Source organism: Eleginops maclovinus, chromosome 7 (assembly GCF_036324505.1).
Source record: "Eleginops maclovinus isolate JMC-PN-2008 ecotype Puerto Natales chromosome 7, JC_Emac_rtc_rv5, whole genome shotgun sequence".
NCBI classification, from domain to species: Eukaryota; Metazoa; Chordata; class Actinopteri; order Perciformes; family Eleginopidae; genus Eleginops; species Eleginops maclovinus.
In genome coordinates this window covers 25714334-25741404 of record NC_086355.1, presented here as the reverse complement: position 1 = coordinate 25741404, position 27071 = coordinate 25714334, and the positions used below count along the sequence as shown (strand labels likewise).

Genomic DNA, 27071 nt, shown 5'->3' with positions numbered 1-27071 from the left:
GACCTCCGGACAAGAGGGCAGTCCCCCTGTGATCCAGGCTTCCAGTTTGTGTGTTCATATACACACTCCACACTCCATAATGTGTGTCCTTCATTCTATCAACCTCACACCAGTTGATGAAATACATTGATGTCAATTTTCAGAAGTTCAGTTTGTATCTGACAACACTGCTGGAAGCCCAGCAGGAGTTCAGTTTGAGAGAATGCGGTTCACTGGCCCTGTCATGTGGTTTGGTATTCTGCGAACGGTTTACTTACATTTTTTATTGGGGAAAAGAAACACTTATTATCACAAAGATTGAAATGCAAGTAGAGCCAGTGATCTGGAGCTCCTCCCTCTTCATACTGGCGAGCACTGTGCTGGAGTGGCACTGTCTCCTGGGAACACAAAACCGTGAGCTTTCTGTAGGAATTGCAATTCAGTCAAACACAACAAACCACAAGTCAGCATGTTTAATGTAAGTATTGAAATAGTTTATTTTTTTATTTCATCTATTACATAAAACAAAGAATATCAGTAATATACAATTCTCAATTGGTAGGCTACTGCTAAGGTGACTGTCACACAAAAACAAAACTGTTATTATTGGGTTCTGAAAGAAAAAACATTTAGAGGGAGAACACCTGTCATAGTGAGTAACAATATGTGCAATAAATGGTAAATTACACTCATTAGTGCTGAATACAAATACAGATCTTTAGAGTAAATGTTAGAAAAATACAATACTCCTGTGAGGGTGAGGCTCTTTATTATGTGAGCCATTTCAGAAACACAGACACCATGCTCCAGCTACCCGTATCACTACAGCCAGTCCCTGATCCATAGACGCCTCGTCTCACCTGTGTACGCTACATATTTCATTTATCGAACCACTTAAGTCAACAAACATGACCTTCAACATTGACATGTAGCAAGTGAGTAAAGGTTTAAGAGGTAAATACAGTAAGATGACATGACTAATGATATTGTGCAACCTTGCCGTGCTCCATAGTTCTAAATCAATGTAAACTGTCTCTAGTGTTTCAAAAGATTATGGCTATTGTCACCATGACGAGCTCGATATGTAGATTCAGTTGCATTCATGATTCTGTATATGTGATTAGCAGATTTTGGCAATATGCATTTTGGCAAACATCTACGCATGAAAAGGCAGGGAGCTGAAGAAGGTGTGAGGGGAAACATCGCAAAGCAGCTAAAACTGTCGAGTATGTCGGGATGCATTCAAAACACCAATAACACACAGTAAAAGACACGGCATACATAATAAAGAGAAACTGGTGAGATATTACACGGTTAAATGTACAGACAAAAACAGACAAGAGGAAAATATTGACATCTTTAAAGCATTACAGTGAAATGTGGTGTCTTCACTGGCTGCTGTAAAATGACTGAACATATTAAAGTTGAGGTTTACTTAATGAATCCACAGCATCTATCAGAGACAATAAAGAGTACTTTCCCTGAGCTAGCACAACAATGTCCACCATGTGCCTACCCGGTGCTTTCTAACTAAGGTAACATGCAAAACTCACTGTCCTGATGTCATAACTGTGGCACATGTAAAAAATACAGAATGCAGTTTACGTTTGAAGAGTTTCATTGCAAGATGGGATGTGCACTGTTTTCAGAATGTGACACCTATATATATAACCACTTGAGAGTTGATAGTCAGACTACGAAGCCCTGTCAAGTGAGGAAAACCAATCCTGGTGATCATAATTCTAAGACTGATGCCTTTTGTTTTTCCTCCTGTGTTTATCTGAAAGATTTTGCCAGTTGGAAATCTTTTATTTTTATTGGGATACATTAATAACCATAACTGATGAATATTTTAACAAGAAGCAATAACTTACTTACATACCAAAAGTGTATTCCCAAATGTTTTCAAAGAGGAAATAGAGGTCATTTAGAAAAAAATAAAGACAAAACATGTTTCTCTTTATACAGATGGAGAATAAAATCAAGGCATAAACCCTTGTATTGTGAATTTTACTTCAGTTATAAGCACAGAAGGGAAACCAATTAGATAAGACTTATAAAATGGATTACCAGAATTAATTTATTCTCTCTTTCCTCTCAGGGCGGTCGTATCACACTCAGTGTAGAAGACCTTTGCTTTTGTTACGAGAGATTTCAGAGTGGGTAAAAAAAGCAGTGCATATCAAGTTAAACCTGTTGTGATGAAACTCTCTATAAGATGGATATCTGTGGTTAGAATAAGCCCAGACACTGGTTGCATGCAAGTTGAGATTAACATTGTTACAATAAAATAAGTTTCCAACAAGATATTGTGCACACTTTAAAGATTCACATTGCTAAGTCAGAAGCTCATGAATTGGCCATCAGTAGTTAGTGCTGTACAGATAGAGTCTTCAGGATGGAAACCATAGTTAGTTGTCTTGAGTTGATCAGGTTCCATCAGAAAAAGATGAGTGAAATATGTGTTAGTTGTTAGTATCATTGACTAAAATGATCCTACGTTGCTGGAGAATGAACATGAATGTGATAACTAATCTTTGTTTAGCAGGGGGTTTTTTTTTTGGGGGGGGGTCATTTTCATTATTATTCTCCAAAGTAACGAGAGCCGGTGCCAACATGCGGGTCTGGTGGTGAATTGGTTGCACTTGTGAAAATGTTTTCAATTTGGAGCCTGTAATTTCTATTATCTCTGAGCTCATTGGTTTGGTTGTACAGATGCACAGTGAGATGAAGCCATCCAACTGAAGAGCTACTATGTTCAAGACAGAGATAAAGACTCAATAGCTTTCAATATTAGATGTGTACATTGGCTAAAACTAGTAGAAATAGGATTTTTCTTTTTGTCTGCTGGATATGTAAGTGGGTAATTATTTGCTAAAATGTTAGCTGTATAGCTTTATACAGCAATGTTCAGGCTTAGTATTTGCTATACATGGCACTGCCAAATGGCTCGTTAGACCCCCACCAGGACTGGAAGACTAATCAACTTCAGAAAATGGTAAAATGATCATGTTACTTTTGGCAGTTATATGGGTACAGTCCACAGTATTGAATGCTTGTAAGTCGGTCAAATGACTGCACACATATGGTAAATATTGTACAATTGTTATTATCGGTACAGTTTTAACCTCCACCCCAAAGAAGCAGATATAACAGTTGTCCGTAATGTGCGTGTTGTCTTAGTTTAGTGGTTCAGTTTGTCTGTTCCTTCAGATTAGTGGCATAAACCACCAACAGTTAGCAGAGTTAGCTATGCTAGCTAACAACTTATGTTGTTTGCATTGTAAACATGCTAATGGTGTCAAACATTAGTTTAAACTGGGCATACATGATGATTAAAGTGAGCCATGAAAGGGCTACAATAGCTAAACTGATATTAACAAAACAAAAGAAGCCTGGCATTTTGATGTTTCTACTTCTTAGAGTTAAAAATAGAGAATAAAATGTCAGGTAAAATAACCATGTCTGTTTGAGTCCAGTCTTGTGAGACAGCAGAGCTGTACGTTTAGGAATTCAGTGAGCAACTCACAGCTGATGCCATGGAGCTGCAGACCGCCAAAATGGCTGCCAGAAGGTTCATTACTACACCTGAAATGCTACTCAGTATCTCAACCCCACAATGAGCTCAGCTGGAAGCCCACGATGCCAAGCTCACTGGTTGTCCAGCTCTGAGTGTTTCATCCTGATACAGAGACACAGTGTCCAAACTTTGGGATTTAGGGATTCTTCATATGTGTTAGAGTGAGATTGATTCGTTGCTTCAGGTAGACTCAGTCAGCTCTGTAAACTCTGAAATGGAAAATGTAAAGCAGAGTGAGATCCTCCAGCAGTGTGCCATGCCAACAACGTCTAAAATAAACGTCTGTCATGCATGGGGAAGTACAAAAAGGATTTACGTGCAAAAATTTTTTTGTTTATTTCTACAGAAATGGCTAAATCGCATGTTGCAATACAACTCCTCAGTATATCTCAAGAACCTGCACACACACAATCAATGTATTCAAAGGTAGTCAGCAACTCTTTCAGCTGACTACAGACCACCTTAAATTACAGTGATTTCAATAGTATTAAAGGTTGTTGAAGATATATTTAACATTTATCATCCAATCATAGTGCACAATCAACTGTGGTTTAAATGCAAATAGAAAAAATACAACTTGGGATGATATTTGAAGAAAGCTAACCAGGCCTGTTTTCATATTATATCGATACTGTATGAATAGTTAAAGTGTGCAAGAGTGTATATCTGTATCTGCACAGAGGGTAAGTGGACACAGAATACACAGGTTGATGTTTTTCAACCTGGCCATTTACTTCGTTTTGTGGAGGATTTTTTTTCCGCTGTTTGATTCTTCTCTCATTGTGAAGGCATGCAAGTTTTCTTCAATAAATTAACATTAAACAAGTTGATTCATTGATAGTAAGGATGGTTTTGTGGGTGGGGATATTGCTTGTAATTGGCCCCTTTGATTATGCCTTACAGTTGGCGAGCTGAGGTCTTGTCTGCTCTTTCTGTTGGCTCGAAGTGGCTCGAGTTTTGGATTTGATATAGGTCAACTTCTTTGGTTCCAACCCACCTGGAAAAGCACAGAAGGAAATTCATTTCAGAGGTTTTCTCAGCAATCAGACTCTATTCTCTGACATGTCAAGTAGAGGACTCAAATGTGGAGTTAGGAGAACAGATTGACACTGACATGTCGACATCTGACATCTTCAAAGTCGAACAAAACTCCTGAATTCAAAGTGGCAGGAGATCTGAACCCCAAGGAGCATTCGCTCACATCTCGAAAGAGCACTCATTTGTACTTCTGACCTTAAAGAGACAACAGCCTCACTGAGCTGAAACACTGAGAGAAACCGGAGTTTGGTTTACTGGATATTGAGTTAATGTGTAGGTTAATAACATTAAACAGACAAATGTATTCATGGTGTGTAAGACGAAGTATCCCTCAGGAGATGTAGGGTTTGCAATTTAACCTGCTTTGGAAAAACATTGCAGTGGTACATCTAAAGAGTTTACAGTGTCATGTTTTCATATGTAGCCTTTACTAAAAACCAACAACAGGAGATGCAAGGATTGAAATCAAAGTTGCAAAAATGAGCACATCTAAATATTTAGCTCACTACCTAAAGCAGTAGCCTAACCTTTCATTACTTAAGAGGACAAGAGGTATTACATCAGGTACAACTTGACGATCTGTTGGGTTAAAACAAAAAGCCTGTTGAAAGCACATCCATTGTGTAGTATTTCCCCACTGCATGGGAGCTAGTCCTGGGTGCCCTGGTATCTGAGTTAGGCTAAGGTTACCGGCTCTGTCCGGCTCTTATTAGATAAACCCACATCCTGCAAGATATCATTTTTTCAATACTGCTTATGCACCGTGTTTGACTGGAAAGCTTGACCAGCGTATAGCATTTTCAATTTGTTTTCTCTGCGTATACGTTATGTGTGGGGGAGAACCATGCACTCTGAAAAGTTTACTTATTATGAGCCACCAAAACATAAAATACATACTTTGCACATGCAATGTGATGAGCACGATGAGCAGGCCTGTCAGTGTGAGGTGAAGGCTTGGGTTATTGGAATGATCATTGCTGCTTGTGGTATCTATTACGTGTGGATACATACACAGCTCTGGAGACCACTCCACATGTTTCTTAAATCTTTATCTCTACATGAATGGCAGCCATTCCAGTGTCTGTTGAATTCCAACACAGAGAAATGTTGTCAGTAGTTTATAGAATACAATAAAAATAAATAAAATTAATTGAACTCAAAGACATGTCTATAAATATTAAATCAAGAGAACATGATAATGCTGAAGTAGTCTCTTAATTTCTCCCGCAGCTGTAAATAAACAAATGTGCTCCTTTTAAGTGGCACACTTTTAAAACTAAAGCAGGAATCGTGAGAGGAATGGATCTTCATGAAATGTTTTTCGTCAAGTGAGTATGCCTCCTAAACATCTCCTTGATGGATACATGAATAATGAATACCCAAGCAGAACGTTCACTGAATATGTCCTTATAGGAAACTGCTCAATGTTTTCAGAAGCAGCATAGCATATATACAATGAGCAAAACCCCATTTCAAAACCAGTGCATCAATTTATGGACATCAAAGTAATTTAAGTTTCACGTGGAGATGTTTGTGTTTTATGAGTACTTTTTCCATCAGATTTGATGAGTAGTTTTTATAGAGGATGGTGTCCAGAAACATCACAAGCAGCAACACAGGGGCAGCAGGGTGTCTACAGATACAGACCCCCCCACACACTATCAGTAGCTAATCAATAATGATTATGAGTTATTATCGGTCCGTTTCATTTCAATTTATGTTAACATATTTTAGTTGTGGTAGGAAAATATTTTCCACTGCCTCATTTTATTTATAACAATAACCCTTATCAATAAAACTAGTAGGAGAAACCCCTTGAAGCCTCCTCTGTACCCCTGCTGTTCACACTGTGGGTGTTACTGTACCTGGGGGGGGTCTGGGCAGCCTGCTCCGGGTATCACACACACTTGCACAGGTCACAATGGGTTGGGACTGGGGTTGGATGGGCTGGAGGAAGGCCACAGTGGGGAAAGGCACTGATTGGATATGGGTCATGGAGGAGCCGGAGAAGGAGTTTGGCCCCCCTGCATGGCTGCTGTCCTTAAAGCCGGAGGGTATTCTCCAGCGGGGTAAAGGGGAAGGAAACACATCCTCGTTGGAGGAACCAAGGACACTGGGAGGACTGAGGGACTGGTCTGGGGTTGAGGAGGACTTAGGGAGGAGTTGCAGAATGGAGGAGAAGAAGGAGCAGGATTCAGGAAGGGGGATGGTCCCGATCCCACTGTCCAATGTTCGCATCTTGCAGCCGGAGCCTGCGGCACAGGGAGGACAGTTGAAGCGGAGCAGGGTCGTAGGAGAGAGAGGGACAACAATAGGAATGACACTGCAGGGTAACCATGGTTGAAGTGGTGCTAAACAAGCCTTTAAAATATACAAACATAATATAATAATAGTTCGTTATTAATCTATATCCTGTGCTGTAAATCTGCTCAGCTGTCTTCAGGAAAGATGCACTGAAGAACTGAAACGTTGACTTTAATTAAATATATTATGTTTCACTCGCTTTATTAGGTTAATTGAAAGCAATAATATTAAGTTTAAATAGATTCAAATTATTATTATGCCATCAACTAACCTAATACAGTTATGTGAAATTTGTTGACATAATACATTTAATTAAAGTCAACATTTCAGTTCTTCAGTGTGTGTGTAAAGATTTGTCCACGTGGAGAATCATCTGTTTCTCTTTCTCCTCTTAAATCCAGGCTGAATACTTTTCTTTTTGACGCTGCTTTTAATTGATCTATTCATATCTGACACTGCACTGCACTGTAACTTGTACTCATGTTCTTGTGTAATTCATGTTTTATGTTTATTTTATTATCTTTGCTTTTTAATTACTGTTTTTAAAGGTCCCCTATTATGCAAAATGCACTTCTTGCTGTCTTTTATACATAAATATGTGTCCCCGGTGTGTAAGGAGACTCACAAAGTGTCAGAAAATACAACCCTCTCTCTTTTCCTCCTTACCCACATCTCTAAAAACGGGGGTACAAACGAGCTGATCCAGATTTGCTATCCTTATGATGTAATAAGGGAAATGTGGGCTGGCTTTACATTGAACTCTTGGCAACATCCCGCCCACGTGACACGTCCGAACCTATCGTCCCCCATATACAGTCTGCGAGGTGAATCCCCTCCGCAGCACCTCTGTGTGTTCAGCAGGATGTCTGCAGCAGGGACTTAAGAGTAAAGCTGTATATATAATGCATATAATGTCACTGTTCTAGTGGTGAACTCTGAACAAGATATGTGCTGTATCAGAAACAATGCGCCAAGTGTTTTGCAAGTGATATGGTCTGTGTTTACATTAGCAAGCATCGCTAACACTCAGAGCTAACGCTTTACTGGAGAGACTGTGTGTAATATAAAGGTCCTGTCCTTGTGGTAAACCGAGAGAGAAACGTTTGAGCTCCATACTGCTTCAGAGATAATGCTGGATGTGGTTTGGAACATAATACGGCGTTTAATCTCAGCAGCGTTTAGCTGAGTTTCTGCCGGTAGCAAACTCTCTTCAGAGGAGAGATCATGACGCTCCAAAGGGGCGTGGCCAGCAGCAGCTCTAAGGGGGCGTGGCCAGCAGCAGCTCTAAAGGGGCGTGGCCAACAGCAGCTAGTTCATTTAAAGCTACAGTCACAGAATCAGCACTTCAGGAACAGGGCTGAGATAGAGGGGGATGAGGCATGCTACAATGGGGGATCTGTTTGTATTTTGAGCAAAACACTTCACAGACAAGTTATGTATAAATATGGTCAATAATATATTGTTCAAATATAGTATAATAGGAGACCTTTAATTGCCATTTTATAATTTGTTTCCGCTGCACTATTACTTAATGCTCTTAATGCCTTAATTTTTGTAAAGCACTTTGATTGCCTTGAAAGGTGCTTGCCTTGTTACTCACTCTCATGAATAGAGTCCTTGAAATGAAAACTAAAGATTTGAATCAGTGAAAGAGCGTTGATTATCAAATAAGGGCAGCGTTACCAGTCAATAATGAGGGCTCTTCTCTGCGGGACTATATGATTGTTTCCCCTCATGCTTCCTTTTTATTCTTGCCACATTACACTCTGTTAACAGCTGACTCTAGTGTTGTGTTTCAGTCATATTTGAAGCAGACATCCAACAGATGGTTAGTCTGTTATCTTTCTTATGTTCCACTCAAGCTTGTCAAAGGTTTCCTTTTTCAAGCCAAATTGAAATATGGTGGTATAGTACGATCACACACAAGTGTGTGACTGGGTAATGACTCAGTTCATTACCAAATACACATAGCTCTGTCACACAGGATGACTCAGCCAATTTCAAATCAAGCCCACTTAAACCACTGCTTTGATTTACAGATGGGTGAGTAGTAGCATGCATTGATCACACTGTGAAGATGAAATGTGAGAAATGCCATAGGAAATGAAACTTAAATACACTTCAAATGTGTGTATTTGTGTTAGCAACATATCAAACACAACTGTCAAACACACACGGTTGTCAACATCAATCAAAAAGTCTGCCTGCAGAACTACAATTATAGCTACACTGATAAACATAAAGCTCTGCATTTCAAATATGTGAAGTTTCATTCACATTGCTGTTCAGCGACTTCAGAAACTGAGAATTTTCAGATTTTTTAAATCAAATCACCCAGCCGAAATACAAAAAAAAAAAAAAAGAAGATGGATCACAGCATCTATCTTAATCTAAATAAGAAAAGATATCCTCTAGCTGTTCTCATGCAGGCTCATGTTTAATACCAACCCTGTGGCAGGAATCTGCAGGCAATCTCAGGCAGGAGCACAGGCAACAGCTGCTCCCTCTTTATTAATTAAGGCGTGCTCACATGAGACTTCACGCCCTTCTTTCGACAAAATCCTTTTTTCTTCACTTGCAGTTTTAAGATGGATTGCTCAAAATAATTGAGTTTTCCAGATGTGTGACATTACCAGAACATTAGGATAGTGTATGGGTAACTAGTTATGAATAAAACTAAATTTATTTTTTGCCATGGAAATGTATTCCTAGTCTTTTACTTAAATAAATGAATCCACATCACAGTATAAGAACACCATTTAATATCATCTTTACAGATTCCATGTATAGAAGGGATTGTGGGTCAAGCAGCACTTTAGATAGGTGTCTGTTTTTTTACTATTGTAAACAAGTTCAATTAATTGAATTGAGAAGACATAGAACAGGCGTTATTGATTAGTTTGGTTGGTTGGAAGTTAACAAGGGTCGCAGTGTTCCCTAAGCATCACACAGGCTGAGCTTTGATTGGTTTAGACAAACCTTGAACACGTGTGAGCTTCATATCCTTTCTCTGGTGTTCCAAGCTCAATCAATAACTGTGCTCCATGTCCCAAGGCAACACTTCAGTAATTATTTTCTGGAGTATTATATGGCTGGTGGAGGAGTTGTTTGAAAGCTGAACTGGTAGGACCACAGAGAAATAATTTAAACTAACCTGCGTCTGTAGCAGCCGACAGAACACAGCTCGACAGCGTGATGTGAATAAAGATGCATCCTTTAGCATCTAAGCATTTACAGGTACTATTTTATGCTGTTCAAAGCACTTCTAGCTAAGTAACTGTCAAGTCTGCAAACATATAATAGCATTTTGTGTTGCACGCTCATTAATAGAGCATATGGTCCAACAGAAGATGTGCCCATGTCTATCGATGAGAAGAAAACCCCAACTAGGTAGCTAATGCGACGGTTGTGTCAATGCTGTGCCAGGCCATCAGTCAGTGCACCCGTCAGCCTGTATTAAAACTGTGACGATGCTAATTCATCTATTGGAAACTACTCTTTTGATGTGTTACATCAAAATAATTATTTGCTCTTTTAGGGCAGAGTACAATGTTCTGTTGGGTGCTATCATTGCACCAGAACATATAAACTATACATTTCTCCTCTTTCCAAATTCAAGTTAGTTGAACTTTAAAAAAGAAGAGAAGAAATATAAGTTATTGTAATTTGACAATAAATAATTACCACGGCTATTATATTATTATTATTATTATTTTATGTTGGTTTCCGTTTGGCTCAGCCTATTTTAAAGCATCGAGTTTAAAACTACTTGTTCAACTCTGCATGAAGCCCATCAAGTTTATGCGCAGTCTGATGGTTTAATCAGCTCCAGGGACAGTTCATTCACTCAGCGGTGGCTTGGATGAGCGTGCTTAGCCGCCGCTGCAGAGCTGAAACATTAATGAGGTGATTAACCCCTGAGGGCAGTCCTCTGCCGGTATCAAACACGCTTGATATTTGCAGCGCCTTGCTGATGGTGTGACTCTGGCCAATAACATTTCAGTGTCTGTCAAAAGCCCTTAACCTGAGCAATGTGGAGAGTTTATCTGCTGCTGTTTTAATTTAGCAAGTGACCGCAATGAAATCAGGAGCAACTAAAGTTTTACTTCGTGTCTAGTTTCACTATATGCTCTAATATTCCTTTATTTTTTCCTTACCCATTTTCCTCAGTCTCAAAATTAAGACTACAGCAGTGCTAATTATGTGATGGTGGGTGTGTTGAAGTGGTTTGCCACGGTAAAAGTTCAATTTTCAAGATGGTTGTTTCATTGAGAATGGTTGCTCCGGCGCACCCTCATGTCCACTCATCTTTATCCACACAAACCCAATGTGTATGGTTGTATTAACAGACTAAATCTGTGTCCCTTTTTTGATCATGTTGATTGTTTGTTTTCCAGAACGGACAAATGGTCTCTTGCTTCTATTTTCTCGTTTCCTCAGGTAAAGGACATTCCACGGTACCTTACACTAATGGAGATAAGAAAGTTAGCATTTAAGCACCTTTCTAAGCATCAACACATTATGACCAGCTCTTATCATGGCTGCCAGTAAGATACTTCCAGATTATTTAACATTAAAGAACGTATAGGCCTCAAAGAATATTGTACCACAGCCTATGTCTCTATTGTTGGGACTAAATTGCCACCTCTAGTTTCAACAAAGTGTAAAAGCTTGTGTGTGGTGGTTGAGAGAGCGAGAGTGAACACATCAAAAACTTAATTGATCAGCAATTACAGCCAAGCCAAATTGAAATATTCAGGATACTTTCGGATATAAAGATGTGGACCCAATCCAAAACAGATAGCTGGGAAACATAGCCCAAGCAGAACTCAGTAGATCCAGACCTCCATGAGCCAAACAAAGGTAAACTGTTGATGGCCAGTGGGGTTTGTTTTATATTACCGTACACCTGCGGTTATGTTGCACCACATAAAATATACTGTTGTAGTTCACTAGAAGCTCTCATTCACTAAGCACTTTCTGATTGATCGCATTTGGCTGAATATCTTAACCTCTCCACACTGCTTTCATAATCTGTAACAGCAGCACTTTTAGTCTGCATGCAAAGCCTAACTAATTATTGATCTAAATGTCATTGAGAGCAGCACTGTACAGGGGATAATCCCATCCTCAATCCACCATCCTATGACTACACAACTCTATAGAAAACTCAATGCTGGAACAATCCAGTCAATCTTCACCCATCAGTGTGGTCCACACAACAACGCATGGAAGTAGCCTGAGCCCCTAGATGGATAAAAAGGGTCATTCCAATCTGATGAGCCTGTGCATGCAAATTTTCAGTGCATGAATCTGTGAAGATGATGATCAAAGATACAATATCTCCATTGAGGGCATTGTGTGAAATACAACTGTGGTGAAATGGTTGGATCTGCCCTATTTCAAGCTGCCACCCAAAATAATAAACAAATGCAAATAAAATCAACACAAATATGGAGGAAAAAGCACAAAGTTTTGCATGTTTGTTCGACTGCTTAAAGCATATTCATAATGTTTATGACTTACACATATCTTTCATATTTGGTCTTCACTTCTTCCTGCAAACTGTAAAATGGTAAGCACAGATAAAACCTTAAGGCTAACATGCTAAAATTGACACAGCTAACATTGCTATAGTTAGCTTAGTAAGTTTTGTTTTTCTGGGGATCCAAAACGTTTCATTGAATCTAAGGAATTCTTTGAAGTCAAATGCAGAGAATAGAATAGAGAAATCTGACCTAGTACAGCATCCTGGTTGGGGCTCTTCACTGTGGATCCATTTTCATTATCGGCCCTGATGTTCATCACCTGCATCTTTGATTTTTCAGAGGGAAAGATAAGAAGTTTCAGACATGTTCATTCATACTACTACATGTATAGTATCATTGTTTGTTTCTCAGTGTGAATGCCATCCAGATCGAGACACATCACTTGTTTGTTAGTTTCCCTCATCTGATTGCCACTGTATATATATGACATGCTCTATATTTATTACTTAATTGTTTGCGGTCCTCTTTGGATGCATTCATGACACAGTCTTACTGGTTTTGAACTCCTAAAAGTCATCACAGACTACAGCACATTGTGTCTGCCTGGTACCTGAAAGGTGATGGTTGACTTATCATTGATATATTCTTTGGATGAAAAAATTGGGCACTTATGGTTACACAATCAACACAGTTATAAAATCTGAAGCTTTTGAAATAAAGTTTAGCAACTAAATCCCAAAATGATGAAACTGTGTGTAATACAATTTGAGGGACAGATGGTGGAATTAGCCTGAAGTGAATCGCACTTGTTAAGACAATCGTGTAGCATTTGTCTGTTTTCATTTGATTCCACTCTATTTCCTACATTTCCGTCTCTGGGTATGTTTTTTGTTTTGGATGCATCTTTCTGACGCAATTGCAGTAATGTCATATTACTGAAACAAACTTAAGGGTTTGTATACATCTTTATATGAATAGTTTTGTGATTAAAAGTAAAACTGACCGCATATTAATAAAATAAATGCCCCTTTTGTATAAGGTAGTGATATGATTTACCTTCGGGTCCCCGATGATTTCAGTGTGTCCTTGTATCTCACTCAGGGACATTCCTGGGCAGGGCATTGAGATGCATGACCGAACTGCATCATGAGACTCTCTTATCCCCACAGAGCTGAAAGAAAACACTTTGTCAACAGACCATTACATACTGTGGTCTGATATTGAGTCAACATGCCCAGAGTGATTCAGCTGAGAAATGACCTTACATCTTTATAAACCTCTGTATTTAATGTATCTCAACTGGTCCCTGGGCTAAGGAGACTGACGGAGTCAAAGAGCACTTGATAAAAATGACTGAAGGCATCTGAGACAATAGATTAATTCTCCTGAAACAAAAAATGAAGGTCTAATGTTATGTTGTTGTTAAATGTAAATGACAATAAAGGTCTCCTAAATGTATTGTGCAGGTGTTGTGTAGAGTACAACATGGTCAAAAGATAGCATCATTACAGATTTAATGAATTCTTACCACTCTTTTCCATCACTTTTTCTTCTGTCTTTCTTTTTGTCCGACTTTGAGTGCTTTCCTCCCAGAAGCGATGTAATCTTTTGCTCCCTTTTTTCCTCTTTTACTTTTGGTGGATCACTCTTTTTACTGCTTGGAGCAGGAAGCTTACTCTTACGAAAACCAAACCAATTTGCCAAGGTTGAACCGGATTTTTGCTTCACTTCGGTGGTTCTCTCCTGCTCATGAGTCTTGTGCAAGTTCTCTTCTATGCCCAGCATCACTTTCTCTTCGATTGTGGTTATAGTACTCTGCCCCTCGGGCTCTTCGGAAACAGGCTCGCCAAAGGCGCTTGAAAACTGTTGCTCAATCTGAAGGCGTCTAGCTTGCTCTCGTTGGTGTTTAAGACTCTGAAGTCTTTCAGTAGAGGAGCCCAAATGTGTAGGGGCTGTCAGGCCCTCTTCAATCAAGAAATTGTTTAAAAGAGATCTGTTCATTGGACAATGGTAGCTGCTGGAGCAGCTCATGCTTCCTGGAAGGACATCACTCAGAGAGTTCAAGGAGCTCCCTGACTGTGTTTTGATCTGGGTACGGACCTTTCCAGATCTGTTGAAACTTGGCCTATCCATGTAACGTGCACCAAAGCTCTGGCTACGAGCCTTAGCCCCATTCATGCCCATTACTGGCTTAAGGGGAGGTCTGGTTGACACAGACACAGACCGTTTAAACAGCCAACCTTCCTCATCAAATCCCCAATCCAACATCACACCGCTGTCCGATGCCACAGGTTGAACTGGGGGTTCAGAATCCAGCGAGTTACATCGGGTCTCAATCTTCCGCCGGACTTTATCATGAGCTCCACATTCGTGTTTCATCTGGGGATCACATGTAAAAGTCTGAAAGGTATTGATACTTTTTGCAGTAGAGTTAATGTCATCTTTGTTGTTTCTTCCAAAAACTAGGAAGGTACCCGTTTCCTGTCCAGCAATAGTCTCATGAGATCTAGCATTAAAAGGAAGAGCCATTTTGACAGCTCTGGAGGTGGAACCTTGATGATTATTGGCAACCCCATGGTAGTAAACATTAGAATATGCCTGAGGCAAGAATTCTGAAAGTTTTGGCTCACTAATGCTCTGTTGGGATCTCTGTAAGACGCTTTGAGTTGGAAATATATTGGGAGCACCATGTTCATTATGGCATGTGGCAGTTCTGTCCATAGAGAGCTGGACTAACTCTGAAGACTCTCGAGCCTGGACAGAGGTCATTTTGGATGAGTTGGTATGGTAAACTTTGGCAGGAATATCCTTTGTTGGCTTACCATCAGCACCAAATAGTGGGGCTGCATGGTGATTGTCCTTTGTGGTGTTGGATTGTTGCAGCTGTGAAATTGAAGAACTATTTGATTGTTGCTTTGTGATGTTCGATGTTGTCTTCCCAGTAGTAGAGCTTTGAGGCTGACCTGCAGATGTTGCTTTAAGTAAGCTGTCACTACTTGGCCTAAGGACTAGAGAAGTTGTTCGACCTGGGGGTGGTGGAGGGGATGGGGACCTCATTTCTGAACGGGTGCTTTCACATTGCTGGTCTTTGCGTCGCTGTTTTCGTGGAGAGCAGGGTAAGTTGTCATAGATGCTCTCTTCCACAGGCTCATTGTTTGATTGAAGTCTATTGAGTTGCAAAGGTGATTTAGTTGGGCTCTTTGAACATTCATTGTTCCCTGGAGGCTTAAATGCCTTTGAATGTTTCATGGGGGACGCAAGCGGAGAGCGCACACTCTTTAGAGACTTGGAATTTGTTGATAGTGCAACTTCCTCCTCTTTCTCATCTTGACATACTGATCCCTTGCTTGAAGAATTTGTTTGGCTGAGATCTGTCCTTTTGCTAGGAACACTTTGTCCAGGAGGGTTTGATTGTCCTTTGGACCTGTGGCCCTTAATAAGCTTCTGATGGAGAGGTGAATGTGTATGCTTAGGTTGTTCTTTCCCTCCATCCGCACTCTTGCTCCGCAGAATAAAAGCCTTTCTTGCAGAGTCACAAAGCTGAGGTTTAGGTTTCCTTGGAGAAGATTCTGAGATGGTGTGGTTCTGGTTTTCAGCTTGACTCACGTGGTCTCTGTAGTGAGGAACCTCCATAGAGGAGCTACGCTGTCTGGCCACGTTCACACAGCTCAGAGCTTTAGTTGCAGAATGCTGAACAGAAGAGCTCATTTCTATGTTCCCAGCTTCAACTTGTGTAAGTGCAAGTCTACCCTGTTCTTTTTTGACATGATCGAGTCTGGATTTACGGTCAGTAGACCTTTCCTGGTTATTATTTTTGTCACTTAACTTCATGCCTGAAGGCTTTTGTTTTTCTAGTGAGTCTTTGTTGTTTTCTTCCAAATGCGTGATGCTAGCGGTTGGGCTTTCGCCAGGTTTTACTGTGGGGTCGTCCAAAAATAAGAAGTTGTCTATGACAGGGGAAGGAAAAGGACCAGAATCCCCTTCAAGTTTTAAAGGGTCTTCTTGGAAATTGTTGTCATTATCTCTTGTGACATCCAGCTTCTTCAAGCAAACTAGCTCTTTTGTTGGTTGGTCATTGGATCCACTACTTTGTAATTTAGTTGATTCATCATCTGCATCATCAGAGTCGAGGGCAGCAGTCCCTGCTCCAGCCTTCAACGGTTTATTTGTAGACGCTACCTGCTTGGTAGTACTCTGTTGGCCACACTTGAAACCAAATGAGTATATGCCCTCGTTGGAGGTCATACAGTCTTTGCAGTGTTGTACAGCAGCAGCTGAGGATGCCTCTTTGGAGTTGCACATTTGGAGACGCTTCAGGCCTTTCAGAATGTGGCCTTCTTTCCATCCTAGTTCTGTCTGCTCGATGGGTGCAGAGTGATTACTTGAAACTGAACCCGTACTCATCCTTTTGTCCCGACTTGTGGCACACTGTGCAATACAAGACATATTTAAAATAATTAATATGGCAATCACAGATGTTTCAGTTGTTTTTGTTCAAAATTGCCATAAAGACATAACAACGGTTTGACTTTGACAAACAGCTTATATTTGAAATCAAAGGAAGAGGAATTGAAGATGATTAACACATGCCTGTTTGGAGTATCCACGCCCCTCCGCCCAGGTGTGGGAGCCACTGGAGTATTCACTACAAGCACTGGACAGAGACAGTTCACTGCCACTGCTGCCGCTGCTGCGTGGGCAGGTGAGACTCAGCAGGCTGGGCCACCTTCCTGCAGGAACACCCGCTTTTCCATTCCTCTGGACGTCCTGGAACATAAATAATTAATGAATCAACAAAAAATTAAGGAAAACTATAGAGAAATAGCAAAAAACCCTAGGAAATTAATGCCTTTGTTGCAGGCTAACCTTGGGACATCATTTGCGATAAAAGACTGATTTATAGAATATACAACTTGATTGATTGATTAGTACTGACAAAGATTATGATTATGGCTCACACCAGTGAACTCAGGTTTCATGTTCACTCATGTATGTTCATCCACCCAGTTCCTGACAATATATTTTATAGATTGTCTTTGCAGTCTGAATGATATTCGCATTACACTTCTTCCTGCATTTCAACGTGCAACACTCTGTCGATTTCAATTCACAATGACAATGAATGAACCTTGAACCAAAGACAATGCCCCATGGCTCTCCATCTGTCTCTGTCAGAGATCTCAAAGAACCCCCATGCTGGATACATGTCTCTTTACAACTTAAGGCTAGGAATGGATCTCCGTTTTTCACTTCACTTGTCAGATAGTGTCTGTTGTAAAATACAATGTGTTTTCACGATCTAGTTTTTCAGGTGTGCCATGATAACTTATCAGGAGCCAGTCCATGAGACATTTTAAACTGCTGGTTCTCTCCTTACATAACTCACTTATCGAGGGACTTCTTGGTGTGTCTGCTGTTGATTCATATTTCAAACATAACTGCACAATGACTGAAAACTGTATGAGCATAATGCTTTACAGTGGTCTACAAAATGATCCAAAGTGCTTGTTTACATATTGTTACTGATTCTTTATATAATCTTTCACTGGCTAGAGTCTTTTGGCTATATCTTCCAAAGCATTTGACGGAGGAGAGAATAGCACATTGTTAGCTTAGATATCACCGAATATTGTCTCCAAAAAGGTCTTCAGCTTATGTGAGTTACTGTCTCTCAAGAGACATTATGACAGAGGATGATTTGAAAGAAACGTTGAAAGCCTTAAATATTTTATACATTTTATGAATAAACCAGCCAGAGCTGTACAACTCCAAACAGCCTATAGCCACTTCAGCTCTTTGATTTGGTTATTCATAACGTTGGACGGCATTACAAGGCCACAATGTCTCAGCTTTTGTCGGCCCGATGAGCTGAGTGTACAGTGGCCTGGCCCAAAATTGCGAAGATACAAATAAACAGTGGAGAAAGTTAGAAACTAGCTTAAGACCATCATCGTCCTCTGCACTTTCATTCAGAAGATCTGATGTTGGTGTACTTTTAAGGGGAGAAGGTTGTGCGTTACCATTTCTTTGTTGTTAGAATTATATACTTTATTGTTACACTTTTATAATTTGTTTGTTTACAAAAAACACACTCTTACCAAAATGTTAAGCCTTTCATTTCAGTCTTCCCATTATTCATTTCAGGAACTCTTTTATTGCAGAGTTTAGCCCCACCATCACAGGCATCTCATTTTTTTATTGTCTTTTATTGTTGTACTAAATGAGTGTATGTGTAATCAATTTTCCTTTAGTGTTTGAGTATTGGTCACAGAAAAGATTTGTAGGCCATACAACCAATGTAGGCAAAATGCAGAGTAGATCATAAATAAAACTATTGAAACCTTACATTTGACTTTTTTCAACAAGTCAACTAAGTTGTTGAGCCCATCAGACGAGTGCAAGCTAACTTGTTTCCATTCTTCATAAATTATTATACAGAAATAATCATCTCTAATGACAGGATAAAGGATGGTCCCAGACAGCTGGGTTGCAATTGGTTATAATTTTAATGTCAATATTGCTGATAATAAAGTGCAAGGCATCAGCAGGCACTGAATAGTCACAGAGTGAAATTCTTTATTAAAAAGAGCAGTGTTTAGGACCGGTTCATGGTTTATAGCTGCTGGTTTCCTGTGAGAGATTGGGGTCCTGTGCAGGAAGACCAGTAAACTGCTGGCACTATGCAATGACAGCAGATTATGTTAGTTGTGGTGCCATTTCCAATCAGAGGGACCCAAAGGTGTCAGAAGGGTGGTGACCCCCTTCAAAAACACATTGATTGTTTGCAAGACTGCCACGGCCAGCTTCCTCTCAAAGTCGTTAGTGTCATCTGTTAGCAATAATTAATGAGAATAGGAAATAATTGCATAAGGGAGCCGGGGACTGAAGTGATTTGGTCTATTCATTGATATTCACCTATTACTCGATTATCCGTGCCAGCCTTTATTTGAAAGCACTGTGGGAGCGGGCCACTTCTTACAATGCACGTGCAGATTTATCTTGGAACTAATTACAGTCAGCATGTTGAGGGTATCTGAGATCTGAGAGATCCAGTTTAACAAAACCCTCCGGCAGAGTGGGGCTGTGCTTAAAGTCAAGGGCATGTGACGCCTGTTTTCTTCTTATACTTCAATGTTTAGACTTTGTGGGATTACTTTTCTTAACATTACATTTGTGTTACCTAATGTTTTGAAATCACTGTTTTATACGTAAGGGAAGACGATGTCAGGTTGATAAGAGCAGCAAAGCCATTTAAAATGTGTCCTGTAACAAATGTACTAAAAGTCAGAGGGGCTGGCAGGAATCATCAGTTCTCTGCAGATAAATGAGATGTAACTTAACACACATCTGCATCCGACACTTGACTTTCCTCACAGTTTGTAATCAGGCAAACTGCAAGTATTCAGCATCAAATCAAACATGCAGTGGTGTTCTATTTTTAAAGACAATGTCCACACCACATGTCTTCAAAGTTCTTTTGCTATAACCATCGAGTCATTCAGTTGACATACAGAGATCACAGTTCCTAACAACACATTTAAAAGATATTTTTCTGCATCTGTAGTGCATCTACAGTATATCATGACTCAAAGGAAAAATGAAAGGGTAACTAAATAAACGTACATTATGATACATCTCTAGATTAAAGGTCTGCTATTATGCAAAATGCACTTTTTGATGTCTTTTATACATAAATATGTGTCCCTGCTGTGTGAGGAGAATCACAAAGTGTCAGAAAATACAACCCTCTCTCTATTTCTTCTTAAGGCCGATTAATGGTTCAACGCCGACGTAACGCAACGCAGCCGTGAACATTTATAGTTCTGCGTTGGGTTTACGTGACGCAATGCAATTCATCGCCACAACGGTAGGGGGCGCACTGGTTTTTGTAAAGACTGACCAAGATTCTTTTGACGTCTATCATCATCGCTCGTTGTATTTGTTTACCAGACGTTCTTCTGCTTGGTCCATTCTAGCTTTTTTTTTAATGGCGGTCTTTGTGGATTATAGTAATTGAAAACCGGGGAAAAGCAAAATGACGGAAATGACGTTTGTTGTTTTAGCGGACCAATCACAGCCCTTATGGCTGCGTCGCCTCGATGCAAGGTTACAATTTTTGGGAGGTGCATGCAACGACGCAAGGAGGACCCGCAACGATGCAACGACTCCGTAAGGTACCTTGCGTTACGTCGACGTTGAACCATATATCGGCCTTTACCCACATCTCTAAAAACGGGGGTACAAACAAACTGATCCAGATTTGCGTCAGTCATGACGTAATAAGGAAAATGTGGGCTCGCTTTACATTTAACTCCTGGAAACGTCCATGTGACACGTCCCAACCTATCGTCCCCCATATACCGTCGCGAGCTGAATCCCCCCCAGCTGTGTGTCTGTGTGGTAAACCCGACAGAGAGAAACGTTTGAGCTCCATACTGTTTCAGAGATAATGCTGGATGTGGTTTGGAACATAATATGGCGTTTAATCTCAGCAGCGTTTAGCTGAGTTTCTCCCGGTAGAAAACTCTCTTCAGAGGAGAGATCATGACGCTCCAAAGGGGCGTGGCAAGCAGCAGCTCCAAAGGGGCGTGGCCAGCAGCAGCAAGTTCATTTAAAGCTACAGTCACAGAATCAGCACTTCAGGAACAGGGCTGAAATAGAGGGGGATGAGGCATGCTACAATGGGGGATCTGTTTGGTATTTTGAGCAAAACACTTCACAGACAAGTTATGTAGATATGGCCTTATAATATATTGTTCAAATATAGCATAATAGGAGACCTTAAAAGTGTTTAAATGACTGTTTGTGTAACTGCTGGAAGATCCAATAGTAGAGCACTACATACTGATCCATTTGTATCTTGTAAGAAGTGTTTCTTCTTCTCCCTGTTCTTGTTCATATAATCATCATTCATTGTTATGTTTTATGAGCAGTATTGTAATTTTACTTTTAAAGGAGACTACTCTTTTTTTTTTTTTTATCAAAACAACCAACCAAATTGAGGGTCTGTCATACATGTGTTGAATTGGAACTATTGAAGCAATAACTGAACCCCTGCTGTACCACCGCCACTGTCGCTAGTTATCTCTAGATGTACAGTATGTACAGAAAGAGTAAACAGGTATCATTTTCCACTATCGCTCCTTTCTCGATAATATTTGTGTCTGAGGCTGTGGCTACACCTGGTAAAAACGCCAAAGAATTGTCAACTAGATATTCATGTAGGTAAGGAAGACATCGTCCTGATACTGTGGACTGCTTCTTCTTTACTGGACAAGCCGAGAATTTAATGGCAGGGGTTGCAAACATAACTGTTACTGTGTGTGTGTGTGTGTGTGTGTGTGTGTGTGTGTGTGTGTGTGTGTGTGTGTGTGTGTGTGTGTGTGTGTGTGTGTGTGTGTGTGTGTGTGTGTGTATGTGTTTGTTTCTGATCGAATAAAGTCATAAATACGTGTCTCTGTAATGTTTATCTGAAATGTACAAAAATCCTCATGTTCCTGATGTTAAAGGTGTCATGTCTGCAGTGGAAACAGGGGATGCTGTAATACTCTGTAGGAAGTGCAACATGACTTCTTTCTATCCAGCGATCCTCACTGTGTGTATTTCACACACCATGGCATAGAGACAGGCTGTGCGTTAATAAATCATACTCTCCCTACATCTATTCAGCTTCTCCGTCAGAATAACACAGCAGCAGGTCAGCCGGTCAGGCTCCAGCTGACAATATGCTGAGGCTTTTATCCCAGGAACCTCAGAGCGCCATGGGTAATGGAACTCGAACAGCGATCCCTGGCAGCTCCGGTGCTCTGCAGATAAACAGTCCTGGCGGTTTGCACTCACAGATTACCCAGCACTCCTGCACACACTTCTGGAGTGTGGGGGTTAAGTTGCAGGTGGTGCACTAGAGTTTAGAGTAGTACCAAAGCAAACTGAAGAATCATTAGCATGGTCATTTTACGTTAAACTCTCAAAATTTAACCTCCTCAATTAACTGTTAATTTTGTAATCAAACAAACAATTCTGTCTTATAAATCAAAGTATGGCCTTTCTCCATGTAAAGCAATCATGTTAGTAGCGAAAACAACAAGCTTGTTTGTTTGAAGTATATATTGACTGGAAAATGTAAGGCTATAGAGTAATGACATCATCTGCGTTCTCTGGAAGCCTTGCTTTGCATTTACTGTCTGCCACAAGGTTGCAATAAAAAAGAACCCAAAATATAAAGCTGTATTTATATCACACATGGTAAAAGGGATAGCGCTTGAGCTGGCTCAATAATTATTAATACAATAATAACACATAGATTCCACAGTCTGGACCAAGAAGGCAAACGCTTATCTTTCTCAATGAAAGCCCAGACATGTTCATCACTACCAGGGTTGGGAGGGTTACTTTAAAAATGTATTCTAGTCAATAACCTAATCTAAGTATCACAATATCAAAGTAACGTAACCTGATTACTTTCCATTACTTTTGGATTACCTCAATACCAAATATGCGAATAAATTAATTGAATTAGCCTAATATGATGTTCTATGTTCGTTGTTAATTGTTTGTTCAGCTATTCCTTCCTTTGATACAATTATCTTTTGTCAGATTAATAGCAGGAATGATACGCATATAAAGTAAATGTACTTTGTTCAGTATTATTCACACTTGACACTCAAACTTCATTTAAACTGCCATAAACGTATTCCGGTCTGGGGCTAGTGTTGTTACCACACACCATTCCGGTCACAAGCATCACCACTTACTGTCCCAAAATAGTTTTCAGTAGCTAGTAACGTAAGTAGTACAAGTTAGCTAACGTTAGCTAACTAACGTTAACTTTACCTAACTGGATTTCTGTGTAGCTAACCTTAACGGTTGGTCTTACCTGTAAATGTTTCTTCAAATTTGATGTTGACTCCTTGGACAACGACAGTACATTTACAGCTGGAAGGCACAGCTTGCACTGCACTGTAATATAGTTCCCCTTTCTCATTTGAAAACAAAGTTATCGTGAAATTTCCAACCAGTAAATGCATTCTTATGACTTGCCACTATGACCAGAGTGGTGTTGTGAGACTCGTGAATGTGCGCGCATGTGCATCGTCATATATCATTCTTTATTTTTTAATATATTTTACCATTGTAATCCTGCTACTAATCCCTATTTTTCAAAATGTCTTTTTTTTCTGTAACTGTAAGGGAATACAGTTACCTTTTTTTTGTATCCTAATTACGTAACGCCGTTACATGTATTCCGTTACTCCCCAAGCCTGATCACTGCAAGACAACCAAACATCTTACATCTCGTCTAGTAGCTGCCCCAACTAGTGGATCGCCTTGGTCAAGTGATTTCTACAAACATTGACATCTTTTCCTTTTCCTTTTCTTGGTTAATATGCACTGAAAACCTGGGGAGAAAAAGTCTTTAAGAGTGGCAATTTCAAGACATTTTCAGATTCACTGCCGCTGAAGTGATCAACAGACTGTCCAGACTCAAGGACAGCGCACTCCAGCTTCCATGGACTTTTGAGTTCGCTTAAAATTTCAAACTCTTATCAAAATGTGTCCCCCCGTTGAAAGCAAGGTCACACTAGCTCTTCTGCTCTTCAGTCCCCAGTCTTAAACTCTTTGGCTCTGCTCTCATCTCATCCCCTACCACACACACCTCCATGTTTTCAGTGTCCTGCTCATTAATACTTCCTGCTCATGCACACCTGGCTTCCTTCCTTTCCTACTTCACCTTCATTTGCCATTTTGCGTTGTTGCTGGTCAGTGTTTGGCCTGCTGGGCTCTATAACTAGATGCACTGAGGTTCACTGTGGTGTCAAGAAAAGAGAGCAGTGAGGGAGGGGGCCCGTGTTGCCAGGCAAAGGCGAATGCACACTTCAAAAAGGGTAAATAAATGTGACTTTATTACACAGCAACACAATCAAATGCTGTTTACAGCCCGGCAGAAGGGTCAAATAAAAGTGAAATGTTATAGATTTGCCTTTATCTTTCACTGCTGCCCTCCCAGGAAGTCTATTTGAGACAGCTGTCACACACCTAGCAGTTTGGGGTTTCTTGACGGTTGCAGCGCCGCACAATAACAATGTGAGATTTCGGTTTCTCTGGGTTGAAAGCCTCAAAAAATATAAGAAGGCGCTACGCAATGTAAGAGCAGCATATTATTCCTCACTAATAGAAGAAAATAAAAACAATACCGTCGCCAGGCTGACCGAGAGCCACAGCTCTATGGAGCCGTCTATTCCTACATCAATCAGTAGTAATGACTTTATGAACTTCTTTAATGATAAAAATATAACTCTCAGAGACAAAATAAACCACAAGACACCCTTAACCAGCACTGTGTCACACGTAACACCTGACACCTAGACTGCTTCTCTCCTATGGACATAAACCACCTAAATTCTATTATTTCATCCTCTAAAGGATAGTTCACTAACAGGCGGACCGCGGTCCGGGTCCGGACCCTGACGCCGACCTATACGGACCCGGACCTATAATCAGTACATTAATAAGGGATTTTCATTTTGATGGGGCAATTCCATTTTAACCAACGCCAACAGGGGGCGAAAGAGACAACTGAGCGATACAGGGAGATAAACACAAGAAGAGGAGACGAGTTAGCGGGATACAGAAGAGTGAGGGGAGAGACGAGTTAGCGGGAGAGAAAAGCCGGAGAGAAGAGTAAGGGGAAAGACGAGTTAGCGGGAGACAGAGAGAGAAGGCGGAGAGAAGAGTGAGGGGAGGGACGAGTTAGCGGGAGACAGAGAGAGAAGACGGAGAGAAGAGTGAGGGGAGAGACGAGTTAGCCGGAGACATGGAGAGAGAAGACGGAGAGAAGAGTGAGCGGAGAGACGAGTTAGCGGGAGAGAGAAGACGGAGAGAAGAGTAAGGGGAGAGACGAGTTAGCGGGAGACAGAGAGAGAAGGCGGAGAGAAGAGTGAGGGGAGGGACGAGTTAGCGGGAGACAGAGAGAGAAGACGGAGAGAAGAGTGAGGGGAGAGACGAGTTAGCCGGAGACATGGAGAGAGAAGATGGAGAGAAGAGTGAGTGGAGAGACGAGTTAGCGGGAGACATGGAGAGAGAAGACGGAGAGAAGAGTGAGGGGAGAGACAAGTTGGCGGGAGACAGAGAGTGAAGACTATGGCAAGCCGTTTGAGTATTTATTCCATATCCTTGATATCAGACGGCAGTTGCCTACACTAGTTAGCTCTTTGGCAGCACTTACGTTAGATATTTCACACTAGTTTGGAACTTTGTTTTACTAGTTGAAAGAAACATTTTACTAGTCATTATTTTTCAGCAACTAGTGGCACTTTTGTCCGACTATTGCCTACATAAGCCTTACAAGTGACGCCAGGAGCGGCACTAGTAGCACTAAAGTCCCAACGTGTAAGCTTTTTGATGAACTAGTGGCCTTCTGACCGTACTAGTGACGCTAAAAGTCTTACTAGTTAACTAGTGTGCTGCAAAAACTCTGACATGTTAACTAGTTACAAAAAAGAAGTGGAGTGGACTAGTTAACTATTAACACCCAAAATCACTCACTAGTTAACTAGTAAAGGCAAAAGGTTCACTAGTTAACGGCTCTTTTGACCTTACTAGTTAACTAGTGATGGCTCAAAATGTGTACTAGTTATCTAGTGAACCTTGTGCCCTGACTAGTTAACTAGTGGGATATACATTTAAATTCAACCAGTTAACTAGTGAGGCTTAAAATGTGTACTAGTAGTACTACTAGGGATGGGCGTGATTAATTAAGAATTTCATCGATGACATTAATTTTTTATCGATAAAACTAATGCAGGTTCTGTTGCGTAGTGTTAGTCTTGAAGGAATGCAATGAATCTTGCTATGTGGCAGCAATCAATCATTTACCACACGGGGGCAATGTTTGAAAAAACGACACACAGATATCTGGGAGTTTCCGTGTATTTCAAAAGTAATCATGAAGAGGTCACGGCGAAGTGTGGCGTGGGACCATTTTGATTTAAAAAATGACTCAGTTCACTGCCAACACTGCGAAGCTGTGTATAAGTACAACTCGTCCACGACTCAGATGATGCACCCCTTGAAAAACGCACATCCGACCCTGGTTAGTGGCGGTGCATCCTGCTCTCGGTCTCAACATAGCATCAACTCGATGTTAGCACGGAGGAGCTGCGATGCACAACGAGCAGAGAAAATTACCCAAAGGATCTGCAAGTTCATTGAGATGGATATGCTGCCCTTAAGTATTGTTGAGGGCGAAGGTTTTCGAAAACTGATAAACTTATTGGAACCAGCATATCACATTTCGTCACGACGTACCATCACCAGACTGATAGAAACTCACTACGAAGAACGGAAGCAGGAGCTGTTAGAAGAACTGAGCACAGCTGAAAGAGTTGCTCTAACCACAGACTGCAGGACCGCTTTAACAGCTGAGAGCTACATCACGATCACCTGCCACTACATCAGTGATGACTGGCAAATGAACTCAGCGGTCCTGCTCACAGAAAGCCTGCCAGGTCGGCATACAGTTGACCACCTCGCTGAGAAAATTAATGAAGCTGTAGAGCAATGGGGACTTGAAGACCGAGTTATTGCATGCGTTCATGACAACGCCGCCAATATTGTTGCTGCCAACAGCCCACCACAGTGAACTGGATTTCCGTTGCCTGCTTTGCACACACACTCCAGTT

The 27071-nt window shown here is 40.7% G+C and overlaps 1 protein-coding gene across 1 annotated transcript in view; it reads right to left on the bottom strand.

Moving 5' to 3' along the window:
- Positions 1-451: 451 nt before the first annotated feature.
- LOC134867756 (nck-associated protein 5-like) overlaps positions 452-27071 on the bottom strand; it is a 79848-nt gene continuing 53228 nt past the window's right edge. Inside the window, exons 8-14 of the mRNA XM_063888557.1 lie at positions 16981-17157; positions 13919-16818; positions 13447-13561; positions 12640-12715; positions 6463-6849; positions 4461-4556; positions 452-3768 (exon numbers count right to left, since the gene is read on the bottom strand). Of these exons, the coding sequence (XP_063744627.1) occupies positions 3767-3768; positions 4461-4556; positions 6463-6849; positions 12640-12715; positions 13447-13561; positions 13919-16818; positions 16981-17157 (3753 nt within the window). The 3' untranslated portion in view covers positions 452-3766. The remainder of the gene's footprint in view (positions 3769-4460; positions 4557-6462; positions 6850-12639; positions 12716-13446; positions 13562-13918; positions 16819-16980; positions 17158-27071) is intronic.